Genomic DNA, 21,136 nt, shown 5'->3' on the forward strand with positions numbered 1-21,136 from the left:
TTGCTGAATGAAAAAACGTCATTTGAATTTTGCAATTTGCACGCACGACTTTATTTTTGATCATTCGATTTTCGATTTCGCTTTTATATGCAACTACCACAGTTTACATTAGGTGTATCTACTTTTTGTATTTGTATTGGTATTTGTTTAATGTTTAATGTGTGTAGCCATAAAGTTAATTGTGTATGTGTATGTGCATGTGTGTGTGTGTGGCTGTGTGTGAGTGTGTCGAATCTGATTTGTTTTTGCTCACGTTTTGCAGTTTATACAACTTATTGCTATACTTAATGCATTTAAATGCCTCAAAATCGCCATCAATTACTCGTACTTTAGTTTAAATATATATATATATGCATGTATATATATATAGACACAGAGGATATATTCGTATATATGTGTGCTAGATCAAGCTTAGCGTAGTGTTATGCTCAAGATATGTACTCCACAAAAAACCATGTGTATTCCAAACGGCTGTAAAACTAAATATATTACAGCTACTTCTCGCAGCCCTGGGAACCCGATTCGTCAGCTCCAGCTCCAGCTCCAGCCGCAGGCGCAGCTGCAGGCTCTGCTTCTGGTTCAGCATCCGCATCTGCAGCACCATTGTCCTCCTGCTCCAGTTCGCTCTGATTGCCAATATTCTCGTTTTGATTATTCTCCATCTTGATGCTGTTCAGCGGATGCCAAATGTTGCTGCTTAGAGCTCCGTCGTCCTCCCGGGAGGCAGGACTCTGCGCCGGCTCCGGTGTGGGAGACTTGCTGCTGCTTCTCTCCACGCCATGCGAATATTGGTGATGAGCTCCAGCACCACCCAAGAAACCGGGAAAGCCCAGCAGACCAGGCGGATACGGATATTTAGCTCCGTTTGCAAAGTGCGGCGGAGGTATGTTGGCAAATGCCCCAGGACTCAATTCTCCAGGCTAATATAGAGATTCATTTTGAAGAGAAATGACAATGTAAAGAATTTCACTTTAGGTTAACCTATCTATATTATCTGAGAGCTTATGGAGAGTTGTCATTAGCAAAAGGGCAAGGCTCAAGCAGATGTTCATAGATCTTAAAGTAGTTGAGGACCTACCTTAGGCGGAATTCCGTTGAAGAAAGGTGGCAAGTAAGGAAAAAAGAGTTCCGGTCGACGTTGCATGAACTCCTGCTCAGCCGAGGGCGCGCCGTGTGCCGTGCCCGGGCCAGGTGCGGGGCGCATTGGCAGTTCCAAGGACATTCGCCGGCCACGACGAGATGTAGGATTCGTCCACATGTGCGTGCCCATATGAACCTACAGAGAGAAAACGAACAGGCAGACAGAAAAGACAATATAAGCTCCAGTGATTCGAAAACACTCCAGCTTTAATGCACCTTCAGGTTGCCCTTAGTGGTGAAGGCCTTTTGACAGACGTTGCACTGGAAGGGCTTGTCTCCGGTGTGCGTGCGCATGTGAATCTGCAGAGCTGAGCTCGAGCTGAAGTTGCGCCGGCAGACGTGGCAGAAGTGCTTGTTGTTCACCGGCGGATCTAGACTGGAGCTGGGTGGACCGGCTGACATCAAGGCCTGCTGAAAGTCCAGCGGACTAGCTGGAAAACGATGAGCATCTGCGAATGTGATCAGCGCCAATTGAATGGAAGTGTTGGGCGACGGAGCTCAGGAGATATCACTTACGCAACTGCATCTTCATCAGCGACTGCTCCGCATCGCCGGCTGCCTCGTGCTGATAGCCAGTAGCTGCTGGAGCTGCACCACTGTCGCAACCACCCTCATCGACCAGCAGCTGGTCGGAGTCAGGCTCCTCTTTAATGGATGCCGCCGATGGCGTGACTGACTCCGCTGGCGCCAACTCCTGCGGCTGCTGCGACTGCTGCGACTGCTGCGGCAGCTTCGGCTTCTTGGCAAATAGATTGGGATTGAGAGTGAGCTGAAAGACATATTCGGACTTTGAATAAGGGGCGCTAATTTCTTCGCATTTGCCCGTTAATGTGGCGTTCAAATCTCACTTCGAGAAGCTCGGGCCAGACGCGATTCTTAATTATCTTATTTTGAGCAGAAGCCACCGAGAGGCAAAAACATAATTTACAATTATTCTATGCCAGCACGAGTGCAATAATGCCAACTAATTATCTCGCACAGACAAAACCGCCGGGTCTCATATTTTTATGGCAAAACAATTGTTTTTTGTGGACGCGTTCTGGTTGACGTTGGCTGCCTGGGGGCTGGTGGCTGGTGGCTGCCGGCTGACACCCAGCCCTAGCTGCCCCACAGAATCTGATGCTGAGGCTGGTGCCGATGCCGATGCCGATGCCGATGCCGCTGCCGACCGAGGCGCGACAAACAAAAGATTAAATAATTTTGCATAAAGCGTAACATAATTTATTTGCATTGAATGCATCGCACACACCGCCACCGATCCGGCACACAAAGCGCCCCCCACTCTCCCCGCTCCACATTCCCTTACCCATTTGCAGGGAGACGGCACGCGAGGCGCGCGTTGACATTCGAAGGCGAGGGCAGCTGGCAGTTGTCTGGGACCAGACCAACTCGTAAATTTCGCATCATCATAATGCATTCTCGTAATTACTTACAATTTTTGAATCATTTAAAAATTTCCAAGACCAAACCAAAAAGATAATGCGCAGCTCTGTCTCGTGTCTGTCGTAGATCATCAACAATGTGTTAAGCGACCAAAACGAAGCACGGAGTACACTCAGTACACACAGTCTGGCCAGGCAGCCTAACAGGGCTGATTACTACTCGAAAATGTTATGACATTTACACCGCATTCGCATTTGAGCCAAAATAACGCAAGCGACAGGAGCGCAGCGAGGTTGCAAAGGCGCCCACAGGCAAAAGGGTAAGTGGCAAGTGGATGTGGCCAAAAGAGCCTAGCAGCTTAGGTGCGCTCTTGCTCTGCTCAACAGCTTGATTTTGTTTTGATTTATATGAACTTTAGATCCGTCACTGTATTCAAATATTCGCTTAGAACTTTGGAGTTACTCCAAGAATTTAAAATATAATGAACGATGTCATTAGTCATATAGCCAATGCCAGCAGCCAGAACCAACACAACATGAAAATGTGAACAAAACATTCTTAAATATTAATTCTTGCATTTGTGTTTAAGTTATGGGCAGACACATGGCATAGAGACACACGCACACACGCACACACGCACACACGCACACACGGACGGGCAGACCTTACTTGAGTTGCTGCTCCCCTCGCTCCGGCTCTCCGTCTTTGCGGTATTTCTACTAGCTTCGAAGGCGAACGCACTTTAATAAATTATTGGCATTGTTGTGTGGTGTAATCCCAGCGCTTTAAGTCATGCGCAATGCTGCTGTTCTATGCGAGTCTCAATGCTTCTGCTGCTTTAGATGCGACCGCCGCCGAGCGGAACGCCAACAATTAAGGCAAACTATGGCCACTTGGCCACAATTTCTTCATAATAATGCCAAAGTCGTGAACAACGAGCGAGATGAGCAATTAATAATAAGCTCATAATTTGTATGGTCCTGCCTAAACGGGAGCCAGCCCAGTTTCCCAGTTTCCCAGTTTCCGCACTTTCTGGCCATATTCGGCTTGCCTCAGCCATGGCAATTTCATTAATGATGCCAAGACCAGGCTTGAGGTATTTCGCAGTAAGCAACTTATGTGCACAGCTGGCACTAGTTCTCATCATTAGAGCTGCATTTGCTTTGAGCTAAACAGCGTGATCGAGTCGGAAGTACTCGACTAGGAAATACCCTGAACCTTGTCTTTGCACATTGTATTCAAAGTGCTGTGATTCTAGCTCTGCCTAGTTTTATTACTGTCGATTAGATGCTTAAGTATTGAGGCTTTGCACTAATTCAGATAAACTAGACATGCTCGAGGAGTAGGACGTCTTACATAGGACGGACGCACAGTCGACTGCTCATCATAAATATATATACTTTAAAGGCCTAGCCACGCCTACTCTTAGCTATTTTATACATTCTAAGTAAATCAGTATACCCTGTACACACTATCAATTGGCTGCAGGGTATAAAGATCATAAATTATTAAAGGCAGATAAAGTTAGGAGTGTGCTTCATATTTCTCTAAGCAGCTAGTCCAGGCAACTCATATGCCGATATTAGTTATGGCGGAAGAGTACTTACCTTTGCTCCGTATGGTGTTACAGTTTCGTTGCAGTGGGCTCGGGCGGAAGGAGCCGTCATTTCTTTGGCATGTTCGCTCTGCAGATGGCTTTCCAAGGCGGCCAGGCTGGGTAGCATCTTGAAGCACAAGTTGCACACATTTGGGGGCGGCTGCAAGCCTAAAGATAGACGGACAAGGAAACAACAAATTACTCAGAAAGCCGACATAACTTTGGACGCGTGCTGCTGCTGCCGCTGCTGCTGCTGCTGCTGCTGCTGCTGCTCGACGGAACCGAAAATTCGATATAATAAATTTCAATCAGTATAAAAATGTTGTGACATAATGACGGCGCGATCATGAAGCGGCGCGTAATTCATTGAGAGTGCCTCCTGCCGCCGCCGATCACGATGTATTGGTATTGAAAATGTGCGAAAAGTTTATAAATAAATTTTGGAATTTGGCATAGGCAGACGTGGCACATATATTCTCGAATGGGCTGCGGATGGGGCTGTGTCTGTAAATGCTTTGTCTTGGTCCAATTGAGTTATGTCGCGGCAAGAACGCGAGATTTATCGCACAGCTACTGCCTCATGGCAAACAGCGCTTGGGTCAAAGGTGACAGACAAAGAAGCTTTGTCATCTCGCAACAGGCAGCCGAGGGCTGCGCACTTACCCATTAGGCCGAGCGGTCCGAAGGGCAGCAATGGAAACTTGGCATGCGTCTGGCCTAGCGCATGCATCTCCTCGCGCGCCGCGGCCATCAGTAACAGATTCGGCGGCATGGGCATGCCGAGCATCGGCAAAGCTCCAGCACCAGCAGCGCCTGCTGCCGCAGTGTTGCCGACACCGAAGAGTCGCGCCGCAGCCGCGGCTGCCGCTGCCGCTGCGGCTGATGCTGACGACGAGGACGGCGATGAAAGATCCATTGCGGGCATTTCGCCGCTGTTGCTTTCACGCCCACCGCCATCCAGATCCGATCTGGAGCGCTCGTCATCGTGGCTCGTCATCGGCCGTCTGTCTCTGTCAAGAAGTGTAGCTGTGGCCGCGCTCGAGTTGTCGCGGGAATCGTCAGTGCTGTCCATGGTCATGAACTCATCGAAATCGCCTCCCTGCGACGACTCCGATCTCTGGCCGGAGTGATCCGAAATGGTTGTCGAGAAGTCCAGAGTGTCTGAGGTACCCATTGACTTGTTGGAGTTCTGGTCCTCAATGCCCAAGCGTTCAGCCTCACCAGCGCCAAGACTTTGCCCCTGGCCCTGGCCCTGGCCATGCACCTGATTGCCGCTTCCATCGTCCATGGTATGGATGCGAATGTGCTGCTGCAGGATGATGCCGTTGGAGAACTTCTGGTGGCACACGGGGCACTTGAACTGACTGCGCATGGGCGGCTTAATCTTGTGTATGCTCATGTGCGCCTTCAAGTTGCCCTTGGTGGCAAAGGCGCGTCCGCAGATCTTGCAGCGGAAGGGTCGCTCGCCCGTGTGGGTGCGTATGTGCATCTGCAGAGAGCTCCGGCAGGACATGACCTTCTGGCAGAAAATGCACTGATTCGGATCGGTCAACTTGTTCTCAATGTTGTCCACCAGCTGCTGCAGCTTTGACGTTTCCGATGTCTTGTCGATCTCGATCAGATCCTCCCACGACTTGTCTATGATGCGCTCCATCTGAGCGAGTGAGTACTCACCTGGCAGAGCAACAGCGCCGTCGCGACTGGCCGAAGAGCGACGCACGAGCTTGACTAACTGCAGATGCTCGGATTGCTCGCGCTCCTCACCTGGCGAACTACCTCCATTGCTGGACTGACGCTTGCGCACGCTGCCATTGCGACGACTCGCCACTGCAGCTGGTGGCGTCGTTGACTTGGGACTGTCCTTCTCCAGAGCCAGCCCTGGCTGAGCAGCATCCGTTGCAGTTTGACTTCTGCTACGCTCGGGCAGGGACTTGGGTGTCTGCGCGGGTTGCATGGGTGAATGCGCCAACTCCCTGGTTGGCTTGCTCAGATCCTCAGCTTGCTGCAGTTGCTGTCCGGGCATGGCCAACGCTTGCTGCTGCTCTAATGCCGCGTGCTCGCCACTGAGCTGACCCACAATCGGCGGCGGCGGTGGTGCCAGAGGCGCTGGCGCTGCAAAGGGCAGGCGTATGGGTGCCAGAGAGCCGAACTGCTCGGAGGCTGACGCCGAGGGCTGTGCCCCATTGACCACAGGCGGCAATAGCATGGGAGGAAAGATCTGCGTATGGCGCTGATAGTGCACCTTCAGATTGCCTTTGGTGGTAAACTTGCTGCCACAGACATTGCAGTGGAAGGGTCGTTCGCCGGTATGGGAACGCAGGTGTATTTGCAGCGCCGAATAGCTGCCGAAGATCTTGCCACAGTACTTGCAGCGATGCTTGAAGATCTCGCCGCGACTCTGCGCCTCCTTTGAGGCGTACTCCGAGTATTCCTCCTGCATTTGGGCCGCATGCAAGCTCTGCGAGGCCGAGTCCAGCACCTCCTCGGTTCGGCGCTGGAGCATCTCGAGGCAGTTGGGCTCATTGGGCGCCGGCGGTGGGTCGTGATTGGTGATTATACTTGAGGCCAGACTAGAGCTGATGTCGCACATAATCGGCTTGTAGTCACACTCCAGCTCCTGCTCGACTTCAGCCTCCATCTCACGCGCCCCTTCTGACTTAGCCGATGCCACAACTCGTTCCCTATTGCACTCAGTCGCTATTGCCTCCGCTTCCTTGCACATGTCCTGTTCCTCAGTCTTTGAACTCTCCTGCAGCCTGTCGTGATCGCTCTGAGCTGCCTCGCCATTAACTCGCGCCTGCTCTTTGGAGGGATGTGGCTGGTCCGAGTGTTCCGGCTGCTCCTCCTCCTCCTCATCCTCGTCCTCTTCTGGCTCAGCATAGTTGGGCCCTTGCCTGCTCAGCGCAGCTACCACGCCACCCGCGCGTTTCAATTGACTCTGTAGGTGCTGGATGAGCTGTAGCTGCATCAGGTGCTGGCGCTGCACATTGAAGATCGTCGACTGGACCATGGCCAGATCGTTTGGATCGGACACGGATCCCGCCAGCGCAGTGGCCGCAAATTGTGCCACCGCCACTTTGGTATGTTGTAAAGCTTCTAGTGCCACATGCCCGCTCGTGGGCAAACGGCTGCCGGAGATTACCGACAAGTCCAGCGCCTCATTGCTGTTCTCCGGCTGATCCGTGCAGGGCAGCGACTGCTCCGCTTCGAGCTGTAGCTCCATCTCTGCGTCTGGCGTTCCGTCTGCCGCGCTGCCATTGTTGTTGCTATCCGCACTGAGCTCCTTGGCTAGCAAACTGTCCCTGTCGCTGGTGGGATCGGCCACCGACGAGCTGCCTGCATTGGATGAGCCACTGCGCGTGCCTGTGCTCCGGTAATTAATGCGATTGCGAAATATTGAACACATTCTCCTCTGGAACGGCCGATGCCGAACGCTCCACTTCCTTTGGCTCGCAACAATTGCTTGATTCGATCTCTATCTGGGACTCTGGCTCTGGCTGTGGATGCTGCTGCGGCTGCTGCTGTGGATGGAACGACAAAGTTTTGGAGTCAAATAAAGGGAGCACACAAATTTACGCACATATTCCTGGCAAATTATTTGCTATAACCGACGAGCTAGGCGTCGACGCCTATGCCTATGCCGTCACGTAAGGAGGCTCCGACCCGGTCAGACTTTATGATAAATTTTTGAATATATGAATAGCGTCATGTCGCAACTTTAGGCGATGAATAAATGAACGCATTGCATATTATTAGGGGCGTATAACTTAATTGTAACCTACCTAACCACCACGCCGGGCCATACATATCTATCTATCTATATATTTTTTCTTTTCTTTTTTTTTTTTTTTTGGTGGACTTTCTGTGTCCGTGTCTTGGGATTGTGAATTATTGTAAACTGAAACTGAAAACCTCAACGCGTTTTTGCGTTTTGCATGAGCCATTGGCTTGGGTAATTTATTGATATATTACTTGGAATCACTCAGCATAACTTTGTTTTGATCCCATTCGATTTATTCCGGCTATATCTAATTTACTTGATGCCAGCTCCCCACACGCCTAGTCCGAGCTATAGGCAACGCACACACATATATTTCTCTACATATATCTATATATATCACTGATTACGTTATGGGTCTCTTATAATACGGAAATGCTAAGAAGCCCTTTTTTCTCACATTCAAATGTGTTTCAGTACTTGTCGAGCAAATGTCGGTCAAACGGGTAATCGAACTCCTTTGAACGCCGAATACTTTCGAGACTGTTACAGAACACTTTTTTCTATATTCAGAGACTTGAAATTCAAAGCGTGCTTTGTCTCTGATAATAATTTGAGAAAGAGCTTATGCAATCCCCGTCTCCCACACGTATATAGACCCATATAGTCCAGCGAATCGATTTCAACATAATTCTATGTGTTCGCAAATAGTCTCAAGCATCTAGAGGAAAAGTAAAGCAAATATTTCACAATAATCGATGCGCACATGAGCATAGAGTTGCTATACGTATCGTTCGTATTACGTTCGATTGCTTTATGATTATTTCCCGGCAATTAAGTGAATTTATTGGCAAAGGTAAACACAAGGTGTGCCCCACACCCACCGCCCCTCCGACAAAGATTGTTTGGCTATCCACAATTCGTACTCAACATGCTCCACGCACATACATTATATCGATTGGACGCTCTCTTGAAATCGTCGAGGCGAACATATCGTATAGTATTTCCATCAATGCCGACGCAGGCGAATGGTCTCATCCGAAATCAATTTGTTTAATGCAGCAACAGCCTCCCATACTGAGACTGGGGAAAGGGATGGAAAGGGCAGCGAGGGGATTTGATGCTGTGGGTGGTTGGCTGATTGGCTTGGGCACCTACCTCTAGTCGAAAGTGTTGACCGAAGTTGGAGCGAAAGTCAGTAACCCTTGAATGGCCAGCCACAACTTATTCCACTTGAGCTGATTTCTTGAGCGATTTACGCACAGCTAAAAACATAAAACTTCCGCAATTGCTTCGCCTTCAATCTGGGCGGTGTCGAACGGTCATCACTTGACACTGAGATGCTGGCAAGCTTTTCTCTCTTGCCTTACATTTGTCATTCACTTCAATTCGTGTGCTGTGGCTGCTCCCGAAAAACTCACGCTTCCTGCCCAGCAGGTGGTCCGGCAGAGCGCCCAACTCGAGAGGAACTCTAAATCTTTCCATAGACATACATACATACCCATATGAATATGTAGTTGCTCTCGCTTCGATCAACTAGCTGGCGGGCATGCGTAAATATTGAATCTGCGAGATACAACAAACCGTCAATCATTTGGTAGAAACGTTAATTATGGATGTACAAGCAACTCAGGTACATTTGTTTCATTCACAGCGGATATGGATCAAAATTCTATGCAATTTGCTTGACTGATTGATGGCGCACCCAGCACACAGCACACAGCACACAGCAGAGATACGAGTACTTTCATACATCCGGATTGCATCCGAAAATTTTAGCTGAGCATGTGAAGAGCCAAATAAACAATTGATTGAGTGATTGCTATTGAGATATTGATTAAGCTTTGCTATTCCAAGCCAATCGAGCATTGGAATTGATTTCAATAAGCGCATGTGATGTGCCGAAGCTGAATAGACAGCGCTTCACAGTTATCTTCATAAATCTAAGAACTAATGTTATAACTTTAAAAAGTCTTAAATGTGCATATGCGATATATACGATGAGATACTAGAATAGTATTTAGTATTTCAACTATCGAAAGACATTTGAACTCCTAAAAATACACACATATCTTAGACAGCATTATCGAAGCTATATTCGACTGGAATATGCACACACGATATTCATACGATATTCACTGCTTACATGAAGATTGCATACGATAAGAACTGAGCAGAAAAAAGAAATGTTTGCGCCAAATTTAATGAGCTTTGTTTGAAATATGTTAAAGCAGGCAGAGAGAAAGGGAGAGAGCGGCGTGATAGAGAGAAGGCGATGCTTGGGAAATAAGCATGAGAAGTGGAAGGGGGCTCCAATAACTTGCAGTATTTAAAAGTCTAAAGACTGGAGCGCATACAATGAGTGGAACGGACCAATGAAGTTTCGACCGGACACAGAGCAGAGCAAAGAACAAAATGTCTGCAAATTTATTAAGCTGCAGAAAAAATTTTATGAGTTGAATTGGTATAATTTTCATATAATTTTTTTTTTTTTTCGAAAAGAAAAAGAAACCAAATGGAACGACGACGACTCTAAAGTGCAGACGCAGCGCCGGAAGGGGCTACGACGGGCCAGAGGGCAATCAACCAGTTGAGCAGCAGACGCCGCGGGTGCTGTCGGAGGTTGAGAACAGAGAGGAAGAGAGCGAAACGAAGTGGAGAGGAGCAACGGAACAAGCGCCACACACACCGTTCAAGCAATGGACGTTGTGCATGTGTGTGTGTGTGTGTATGGGAAATGCAAATGTCTGCGTGTCTAAAGACGAAGGACAGGACAGCAGTGTAAAGCGAAAGAAGAAGAAGAAGAAGAAGCAGCAGCTAAAGCAGACCAATGCCAAGTGACCAAGTGGCCGGAGCGTGTCACGAAGGGGAACTGGACAACACACACACACATGCACATACACACATAGTGATACATACATACACACATAAAGTTGCTCTGGGCCTTGTAGATGAATTTGTATTGTTTTGCATTTGCTTTTGGGGCGCTACTTTGTTTTTGCTTTAGCTTTCGTTTTTATGTTTTTTTTTTGCTGCTTGCTGTTGTTGTTTTTGTTCGAAAGGAATAATAAAGGCCAGTCATCCAAGCTGTAGCAGGGCGAAAACGGTAGAATAAAGGAGCGCGGGAGGGGGAGTTGGAGGGTGAAGCGGGCTAAGGAAGGCGAAGGAAGAGTTGTTAAGCTGCCATTGCAAACAATTAAAATCATAAGAGACGCACATAAATTATTCATGGCTTAATCTAAAGTGGACAATCTATGCAAAGTACACAGCACACACACACACCCCGCACACACACACACATATGTATATATATAAAAGCTGCTTTCTATTGGTAACTACTATGTTAGGTTCTGTATCAAAAAAACTCCATTTTAAATACTTTTCTTATTTTTTCTGATTCATCCAAAACTGAAATAATTAAAATTTCAAATTAATATAAAATTAATTCTAATTTAATTTTTTTTCCGTTAAATAAGTATATATATGTGTATTTTCTGCTTTTATATGATAAATATTCGAAATATGTAATAAACAATTGTAAAAATTTGTACGCATTTAATAAAAACAGCAACCGCAATAGACTGAAAAGCAAAACTCATCGACTTATTGAAATTTATTTCACGCTTTGACAACAACAACAAATGCATTTTGCTGTATATTTCTACACACGCACACACACATATCTATATAAAATGTGCAAAAAAATGTTCACCCGCATTACAAAATTTATATAAATTTATCGCTGAAAATAATAAAATTTTGTGGCTTTTTGGCAAATATTTGGACAGCGTTTGCATCTCGCAAGAAATCAAAATCAAAATGAAAATGAGAATGAAAATGATGAAAGCGCGCGCCAAGGAATTGTGTGTGTGTGTGTGAGTGTGTGTGTGTGACATATAGATATATAGCCAAGTGTCGACAGATCTTGCTGCCCCTTTCTATGGCTGCGCACATTTCTGTCATAACGAACAGAAAATTAGAAATATTTTTCTCAGTTTTTCCGTCTTTATGTTGACTTTATAAAAATGAAAATAAATAAATAATAAAACTAAAAAAAATGTTAAATGAAATCGCATGCCAATAAATACAAATAAATATGCGCTCGCTCAGGCAGCGGGCGAGGGCGGCGAGGTGGGCGGGGCAAAAATGAAAAATAGACTCGGACGCAGAAAACGTTTCGAATTTTATATAAAATGAAATAAATGAATTTATTGTCGGGCAGCATTCGCAGACTGAGGCACACAGATGATGATGATGATGATGATGACGGTGATGAAGTTGATGATGACGGTGACTGAAGATCTTCATGATCATCAGTTCGCCGTAGAAATGAAATCGCGCAACTCATAAATTAATTAAGCCAATAAATGCATTAGGCAAATGCAATTGCATCTTTGTATCTTTGTATCTTTACGAGTGAAAATGTAACTGTATCTACTGTTAGTCGTTGTTGTTGTTGTCATGTTCAGCTACCCATCATATGCAGCTTTCATATCTAAGGCCTATGGCTGCTGCTGCTACCCTTTGTTTGTTGTTTGCATTTGTATCTAATAGATACTTTTGTATCTGAAAGGCGTGGCTAACTCAGGCTGTTCAGCAATATGGAAGAATACATGATAAAGAAGGTTCTCAACATGAAATTGAAGCACAAAATACATTTTTAGTAAAAGATATATGAGACATATGCAAATGTATCTTTGTATCTGCAACTGAAGATGCAATTGAGACTGCCTTTAGTTGTTGTTCTTCCTCTACTTAACTAGCTTGACTGATCAGCAGTCACCTCTTAAGTATTATTAGCAGTAGAGCTGCTGTACTTTGAGTGCTGTGCAACTACAAGATACTTTTGTATCTAATCAGATCTATAAAGTTGAAGATGAGGATGAGGATGCTGATGCTGCTAAGGCCTTCCATTAAACACAAGGAGTGAAATCATAAATTCATTAGGCCAACAAAGCCATTGGCCCTCTGCAAAAGTGTGGCAACTGCAATTGTATCTTTGTATCTATTGCTGCACAGATGCACATATATGTAGTTGTTGTTGCTGTCGTGACTAATTGCTCATCATTCAAATCTTAAGCGCTCTCAAAGCGGCTGCTGCCATTTGACTGCTGTGTGTATCTGCAAGATACTCTTGTATCTGACACCTGTCATCTTTTCGTTTAACCTACGCCCCCGAACCATCGATAGCTGCTGTGCTAATTTTACCCATCCGACATGCGTCTGCGTGTCCACATCTGTCTCTGTGTGTGTGTGTGTGTGTGTGTGTGGACCCTAGCATAACAAGCTCCCACTTGTAGTGCGTGCTGTCATCTTGAAGATGTATCTCGTGCCCATGCCGAGACGTCAATAATCTCACCTTTCGGCTCGTCTGTTGTATTTATGTTTAACTTTGACATAAGTCCGACATGCAACTTCTTGTTGCTGTTCTTCTTCTACTGCTTATTACTATACTCGTTCACGTATGTCAGAGCATATTGGTTTTCTGAAACACTTTCTGAGTTTTTGTTTAATCAAATATCAAAGAGCATCGAATATCGCTTTAAAATGTTTGTATATAAAATCTTTTGTATCTGAAGCGCCTTTTCAAGTTGAATATTTAGTGTGATATAATTAATAAATATATATTAAATATATAATATAATTATTGTATTATATGCGCCCTGATCAACGTCACAGTTTATAAAGCTAAGGTCATTCGAGGCATCAGTAAATAGCTCTGGGAATAACTCTTTAGCTCGGAATTTCTTTTGCATTCTTTTATGGTTTGTGCCACATGTCAATTAGAGGCGTGGCAAATCAATTAAAATTATATCTCTCACAGTTTTAAATCTAAAAACACACAGATTTGCAATTGGATCAGTGTTGAGCTGCTCCATAGTTAGATCTAATATCGACTTCGTTTACAAATCTAAATAATTGAGCTGGGAACGGGTGTCATTTAGTCGAGCATAGCCCACAGCATTGTTTTTAATTGTTTTTTCTTTCAGAACATTTCTGTTTGAGTTTTATAAAATTCTTCTTCATTGAATTTTGGTCCACTCTGAGCTCAAAATTTGAGCTGAATGCAGAAAACTTTTAGGTAACACTGAAAAAGTAAAACTAAAAATTGATTCTCAATTAATTCTGATTAAACAAAGTTGCTTAAAGTCTAGCTAAATTTATTTAACTAGTTTAAATGAAATTAAATTTATTTAACTTAACTACTTTATGTAATTATATGTGCATTCCGCTTGCTTAGACCGAATTCAGTTGTAAATTGAGCATAAAATTAATATTTTCCCTTTTGCTATTTAGCTTAACTTTTAGCTACTTTTCAGCCGTTAGTTTAGCCTTTTTTTGGTTCATACTCACTTCAGTTAATTCATTTCAGTTTTCAGATTTTATCCACTTTTGGTAAACATTTTCCAAACACTTTGTTTTTGCCGTCGGCAGGATTTGCTTGACGAATCTCTTCTGCTGCTCCTTCTTCGTCTTAGTCCCTTTTGCTGGACTTTATTTTGTTGTCTTTGCTTCACTTCACGTTTCGGGCGTTTTTCGCTTTTTATTCAACAAATTTTATTGCACATATTTAAATTGTTTTTGTTTTTGTTTTTGCTTTTGTTGTTGCTGCTGCGTTTGCCATTTGCATTTTGTTGTATTTTTGTATTTTTGTTTTGTTTTATTTTATTTTATGATTAATTAAACACACGCGACCACAAAACCTTCGACGGCGACCCCCCGCGCACTTTTGCCACATGACACGGCAGGGCGATGGAGCGCTCACACCCACACACGCACACACTCGCACTCACACTCACACAGGCACAAGCACACGCACACGCACTCACTCACACACACACGCACAGAGACGCAGGCTCACATACGCACACACACACACACACGCACACGCACTTAAGCTGGAGATGAGGCGGGAGAAGAAAATAAATAAGTAACGTGCGTGAGCTGCGTCGACGGCGACGACGGCGACGACGACGACGGCGGCGGCGGTAATAAAAACCGTTAACTAGCCAGTGGGCGGCTGGTGCTGCTGCTGCTGCGACTGCGACCGCTGCTGTAGCTGTCAAAAATTGTATTTTTGTTGTTGCTGCTGCTGCTGTTGTTGTTGTTGTTGTTGTTTTTTTTTTTGGCAACAATAATTTGTTGTGATTGTGTGAATGGCAAATTAGCTGTAAACTGGCCACGGGCCACGGGCAACGGGGCGACACTGTCAACTGGAGGCTCTAAGGCGGCTGACCAAAAGCCAAGAAGTGGCGGCTGTTGCCTGCTGCCTGCCTCGCTGGCTGCCTGAACTGAACGCTGAACTGGCGCTGTCGTTGGCGCTGCCGTTGGCCGTGGCGTTGGCCGTGACTGGAGCCGAAGCAGAGAATGTCCTTTATGGATTTAACGAGCGTGCGGCGCAGCAAGAAAAACGAGAAACGGCAACGAGACAACGCAGCAACGCAGCAGCAGCGCAGCAGCAGCGAATCGAAGTGTCGCTATCCGTTGGGGGCAGATTTTCGTGTTCGGCATTGCAAAAGCTTAGATGGCAGCAGCAACAACAGTGGCAGTAACAGCAGCGAGAGAGCGAGCAAGAGAGTGAGCATTGCATGTAAAAGTGCGTGCAACATTTTCGAAATGGCGGGGAATAGCCGTATAAGACTGTTAACACTCTGCTATTCTGCGTAGTTAACAGTGACTGCGGCTGTTAAGCTGGCAACACATTAGTTGTGCTCCTCTAACGCACGCATTGCTGCCATTTATGAAAGGTCTTGGATTGTATGCGAACGTGTGTGTGTGTAAATGCATGTGTATGTGCCTCAGCGAATGCCATAAATCAAAAAGAGACTCGCTTGCCAGTGTGTGTGTGTGCGTGTGTGACTGTATGAGTGTGTGAGTGTGGGCTCTTCTCTCTTGCCGGCTGCCGAGCACTCGCAAGAGCCGACGGCGCACAAATCGATACCCCCAAGCAGTGGGCAGCAAACGAAAAACTGTCCGACACCAGACAACGTCATCTTCGGGGCAGCGCAGCGCTAAGTTTGTTTTTGCGCAGCGTCATTGTCGTTGTTGCCGCTGAGCCATCGACAAATAAATAAAACGCAATGTAAAAGCAAAAACAAATTATGACAACTTTAGGCGGAGCATAACGGAAAATGTGAACGAAATGTGAAACGCTGCTATCGTCGCTGCGCGGCGCGTCGCAGCGAATCTCTCATTTCTTTTCTTATATTATTCTCAACGTTGGCAGCGCTCAATCATATTTTTGTGTGCGTCTGTGTGTGTAATATAGTGAGCTTGTGCATATGTGTATGTGTGTGTAGGTTATTCTTTATTTACTTATGTATTCTTAGGTTTTTTTTTCAGCTGCTTCTAATACTTTACCGTTGGTCCTTTAGCAGCCATTGCGAAAACAAAATGCCGTCGGTAATGAATGAATTTCAATTGGTGAATCTGAATCAAACCCAATTTAAACAGTTAGGAGCAGCCTTTAACAGTTATCTTTATTTGGGATTTTCATTTTAAGATTGTTTACTTATTTTATTACCATTTACAATTGAAGTTTATGTTTCGATCATCTAATTTCTTAATTTCAATTCGTTCGCATATTTAACAACTCGAATTCCATGCGGGAACCCCTTTGGCTCAAATGCCACACACTGATGCAGTTTGTGGCATGAATTATGCATGCCACCAATTGCATTTCATTTGTAGATAAATACGTGCGTATCTTCTAGATACATACATATACATAAGCGCATACATACATATGTATAGAGGCATACATAGTAGGCACAACCCTCTCCCATATAATCTGAAAGTATTCGTGCGGAACATCTGCCCGCTGCGTGAGTTTATGAATTACTAAAAAAAGAGAATACCTTATAAAAGCAACAACAACATCAACAGTTACACGACTTTAGACAAATTTCAAAATGGTTTCACATTGAATATAAAAAAATTGAAATGAAATGAAATGATAACAAACAACGAGAGCAAAAACAATAACAACAAAACTTCACCACCCCGAAAAATATATTTCAAAATCCCCGGCATTAGGGATCAACTAATAACTAACCCTCTCTCAGCTCAACTCATCTCTCCTTCTCGCGCGCCCCTTGAATCGAATGCTTTGTAGGCTGCAAGCTAAATTGGCGAACTGTATATAAATCCATATAAAATACCAACAAAATACCAACCGAAACGGGAAAAGTAAAAGAGCTTAGACGCTGCATCTCCTTATAGACACATCGTCTAGACCCCAACAAAATATTTCCCAGACCCAATGTCGTTTATCATCATGAAACGCATCCAATCAAAAAAACAATTTTCAAAACGTGGGCAATGATGATGGCCGCCAAAGAGTGAGAGAGAGAGAGAGAGGGAGAGGGAGATAACAAGTGGAATTTCTATGCAAATCGAAACACGTTTTCAAATTTTGATGACGCCGATTTGTCTCTCCACATTCATAAAATATAAAACGAAAGAGAAGGAAACTGTTTCAAGAAAAACCTCCGCAAGAAAATCAAAGTCAAAGCGAAGCCGACCAGAACGCAGTCAACAAAGCAATAATTAAAATCGGAATAAATTATTATACACCTTTTAAAGGTAAATGCGACAAATGCCCAAAGAACCGAAACACAAACTGAATCGATTCCAAATGTTGAACAACGTTTTTAATCATCATGAAAAACGTGAGTCGGAAACCACTCGAAATCCATTGATCACGAATGCCTAAGCTGCGCCAAAGTGAAGAAGAAGACGACAACATAGTTAAGCTCACAATTTAATAGATACTAATGCGATTAATCATAATATGCTGGCTTAGTTTTGAGGGCTTTCTAATAATAATACAATTAAATAAAAGTGCCAAGCGGCAAATCATTATCTGATAAAAAATACCATAATAATTATTAGAGTCAGGCGCACATAACTGGCAGATACTATGAACTGACTCGAAATGAAATACAAAAATATATAATTATGATAGCTAGATAGATTATGTATGCATGTATAGTCAAGCCAGGAATGATGCCCATGAAGAGGACCTTTCATCATCAGTATCATCTGAATGTCTCCTATGGTAATCCGAAAGTCTTTTTACTTTATGCGATTATATATGAATTTCTATTTCATTAAGGAATTTTCAGCATTCGTGTGCTTTTACAAAAACAATATTTATATATTTTAACTTAAGTTTTATTATTTAAAACTTTTAATTAATTTCAATCTGTTGAAAGAACTCTTCTCAGACTCCAAATGCAAAAAATTAAATTCAATGTGAATTTTCATTCATATCTTTAAATTGCGAAAGGTTCCTGATTTTAGAACTGTAAGTGCTATAGAAACCGCGTGCCAGCAGCTATGTCTCATAGATTACCAGGCGGGCGAGTGTAAACACAGACAGACAAAAGGGCAAAGGAGAGTCGAGCACTGCAACAAAGCCAAATCAAGTTGTCTCATGTTTTAGATCAAGAATATATACAGTTTATATATATATATATAACACGTCTTCTACGCTCAGCCTAACAACTGCATTTAGAGCTTAGAATTTACAGCTCAAAGCTATTTGATCGAAAAGTAATTTGAATATCGTTAAATTTGTAGTTTTCAATCAGAAAAGTTTTTATATTTATTTGGGGCTTTCATTTAGTTTGGCCTTTGATTGATTCATAACAAAGTCCAACATGCATCACAGAGCTGTGAGTTCCTTAAGCTGTTGACTAATTCAAATAGATGCAGCTCTTTAAATAGGTCTTCGACTGTTAATCGAATCCAAAGACTACATCAATTTCAAATAGATCGAGGATTCCATTTGAATCAACTGCGTGGAAGCGAACAACACATGAAACTCGAGCTCTGAAATGGGGTTTTTTTGGTACATCATAAAAATTAGGTACTTTAAACGTACGTTTTTCGGGAAGAGGAGACGAGACGAGACGAGACTTGATTTGTCTACAAAGTGATTTATGTGAACGAAACTCTTAGTTTATTACTTGAGGGACAAGACGTGGTAGACTTTTAGCTATTGTATTTCTAGTAAAATGTTTTGTTTATTTGCATTTAATGTGCTTAACAAGTTTAAGAGTCTTACGAGAATCGACCTTGGGCCTGGACATAAGGGCTGACTGGCTGGCTGGACGGCACTTTGGGTCATTTACTCGATTGCGTTTAATCGATTTCTTTGTAAACTCGAAACCAATGTCAACAGCCCAAGCACAGCCACAGCTAGAGCTACGGATACACAAATAAGCAAATTTCAAGTGGAAGCTAAAGAAATTTGTTTCTTTTTTTTTGTTTGGTCTCGAAGCGAAAAAACATTTACACACTTTAACGAAGCAAGAACATTTGAGCAAACGGCCAAAAAAGAAAGGAAAACAAGTGCGAGCATTCAGTACTGACTGCATAATACTCGCTCACAGCCGGAAAATCTATGGAGGAGTTGATATCCTGCGTATCAGCTTGTCCCAATAGATGTTCTTTCTGTAGCTCTACATCAGTTGTGATCCAACTGCAAGTCTTGTTGATGCCAAATCTAAAACTGCGCAAAATAAACCCAAGAGTTATATATATATATAAATATAATAAAATGGTCTATGAATAGAAAAGATTAACATTATTATAGACTTGATGGAGATCTAGCTCTCTAAGCCCACAGTATTTCCCGATTATAGACAAATTTTCCAATACGAATATATATAGCAGATTTGAAGTCTCTCTCTAGAAATTCCAATTCTGAAGTCTTTTGTTTCTATGCGTAACGATAAGCAGGCAACTGAATAAACTCCGTTGCACTATGTGAACGAGTATGAAGAGAGAAAAATATATAAATAGAATTCAGATTCTAGGACAAAGAGTGGAGAACGCGAAGCAAGCGTCAAGGATGCAGCTGGAGCCCAGAACAGGACAGGACAGGGAGCAGCCACGACGATGTTGGCTTAAATTTGCTGCCTGTCGCATAGGTAAATAAGCAACAGTTCCACACACACACACTCTATATCTATAGTAAGCATGTGTCCTTGTGGTCCTTGCTGCTGTTTGTGCCTGAGCAAAACTATGTCTAAGTCTGCGCTGCTGCCTTTTCCTGCTGCGCTTTAAGTTTCCAGCAGGCAAATTGAGTTCGAGTTCAGTTTCTCATCTTTGATCTGTGCGCCTTACGCACGCCCACTTCCATGCGACTGGGCGTCAGCTCAACTTGAGTCGAAATTTATGTGGCATTGCCTTTCCTATAATAAGACATTGTAAGTTCTCTGAATGGCCCATGGGCTGTACGGAATTTCGACTCGTGCCGCACACATGTGCCAGAAGAATTCCATTTTGGAGACGCAACAGTAAATCAACTCAGTGCTCTATGGAAATATCTTTAGAAATATATATTTTTTTAATTTGACTTTGACTCTTGACTCGTGCTTAATCATATTAATTTGAAGATACTTAAAGCTCAGTTTGCATCGAAATTTATTGACAATCTGATTTGAAGTAACTCAGTAATAGGCATAAAACTAACGAAGGTTTTTGACTTGTTAAAATTGATAAAATCCTGATGATTTGTATACGCTCTATATTATAGATATATATTATACATATTATATAATACATATTATATTATACACACCCTACATACCTCTTCAGAAAATTGTGTTTTTGTGAACAGTTTTAGGATTTTAGTTAGAAACTGTCCCGGGAGAGTTTAAATGAGCTGAGTTTAATTCTTGTTTTCTAAGAGCTCTTGGCCTAAGCACAAAGTTGAGCTACCCATAAAATTTAATATATTTGATAATCGAGTTGTTAAGTAAAAGACTTATATACTTTCCATTCCTCATTTTGAGGTATTTGAATTTAAGTAAATAAAAATATTTACTATATATATAGTATTCATATTATATATTATATTATGTTATTATATATTATATATTATTATTATATTATATTATGAATATTTACTATATATATTATATTATATATTTACTATATATATATTATATTATGCTTAGTATTATATGTATATTTAAAACTACTTATGCAGCTGTTATAGATTTCAGAAACTAAATCAAAAAATGACAATTCAGCTTAGGCTTGAAAAATAAAGTCAAGTTTGGGCTTGGACATTTTCTATTCGAGTTGATGAAGTTCTGTCGTGCTTCAAATCAATTTATTGAGATACCTGAATCCTACTTAAAGCAAAGATTTGATGGGATTTGTGCCTAGTTCAGAAAAGTTTAATTTCAAGAAGTTTGCTGCAATTTGAATTCAGTTTGCAATGCAAGATTGAAAAGTCGACTTTTGCATGTTTTCACTCGATGTGCTCATATGGCGCTTAA

At 43.3% G+C, this 21,136-nt stretch overlaps 2 protein-coding genes across 7 annotated transcripts; one reads left to right on the forward strand and one right to left on the reverse strand.

The window, feature by feature from the left end:
- Positions 1-44: 44 nt before the first annotated feature.
- On the reverse strand, positions 45-14,391 carry LOC111592597 (homeotic protein spalt-major). Of its 6 annotated transcripts, none has more exons than XM_023304919.2 (7): positions 14,193-14,391; positions 4,784-7,638; positions 4,131-4,288; positions 1,657-1,909; positions 1,357-1,589; positions 1,079-1,276; positions 45-920 (listed from the first exon to the last, which is right to left on the reverse strand). In XM_023304919.2, the coding sequence occupies exons 2-7, from the start codon at positions 7,524-7,526 to the stop codon at positions 495-497; spliced, it is 4,011 nt and encodes a 1,336-aa protein (XP_023160687.2). In that variant the 5' UTR covers positions 7,527-7,638; positions 14,193-14,391; the 3' UTR covers positions 45-494. The 6 variants fall into 6 exon arrangements, with proteins under 6 accessions (XP_023160687.2, XP_023160682.2, XP_023160686.2 ...); XM_023304914.2 differs by having other exon boundaries at positions 4,784-7,641; XM_023304918.2 differs by lacking the exon at positions 14,193-14,391 and adding an exon at positions 8,299-8,345.
- On the forward strand, positions 10,072-10,777 carry LOC111592598. The gene is made up of 2 exons (XM_023304922.2): positions 10,072-10,255; positions 10,347-10,777. The coding sequence occupies exons 1-2, from the start codon at positions 10,214-10,216 to the stop codon at positions 10,677-10,679; spliced, it is 375 nt and encodes a 124-aa protein (XP_023160690.2). The 5' UTR covers positions 10,072-10,213; the 3' UTR covers positions 10,680-10,777.
- Positions 14,392-21,136: the final 6,745 nt, after the last annotated feature.

This window comes from Drosophila hydei, unplaced genomic scaffold, assembly GCF_003285905.1.
Source record: "Drosophila hydei strain 15085-1641.00,03,60 unplaced genomic scaffold, DhydRS2 tig00000149-arrow-pilon, whole genome shotgun sequence".
Taxonomy (NCBI): Eukaryota; Metazoa; Arthropoda; class Insecta; order Diptera; family Drosophilidae; genus Drosophila; species Drosophila hydei.

Coding starts and splice junctions, on each gene's coding strand:
- LOC111592597 (XM_023304919.2), bottom strand. CDS start 7,526: ATGTGTTCAATATTTCGCAATCGCATTAATTACCGGAGCACAGGCACG. Junction 1,910..4,130: donor TAACACCATACGGAGCAAAG/GTAAGTACTCTT, acceptor TATGTCTTTCAG/CTCACTCTCAATCCCAATCT. Junction 921..1,078: donor TCAACGGAATTCCGCCTAAG/GTAGGTCCTCAA, acceptor TCTCTATATTAG/CCTGGAGAATTGAGTCCTGG.
- LOC111592598 (XM_023304922.2), top strand. CDS start 10,214: ATGAAGTTTCGACCGGACACAGAGCAGAGCAAAGAACAAAAT. Junction 10,256..10,346: donor AGCAGAGCAAAGAACAAAAT/GTCTGCAAATTT, acceptor GAAAAGAAAAAG/AAACCAAATGGAACGACGAC.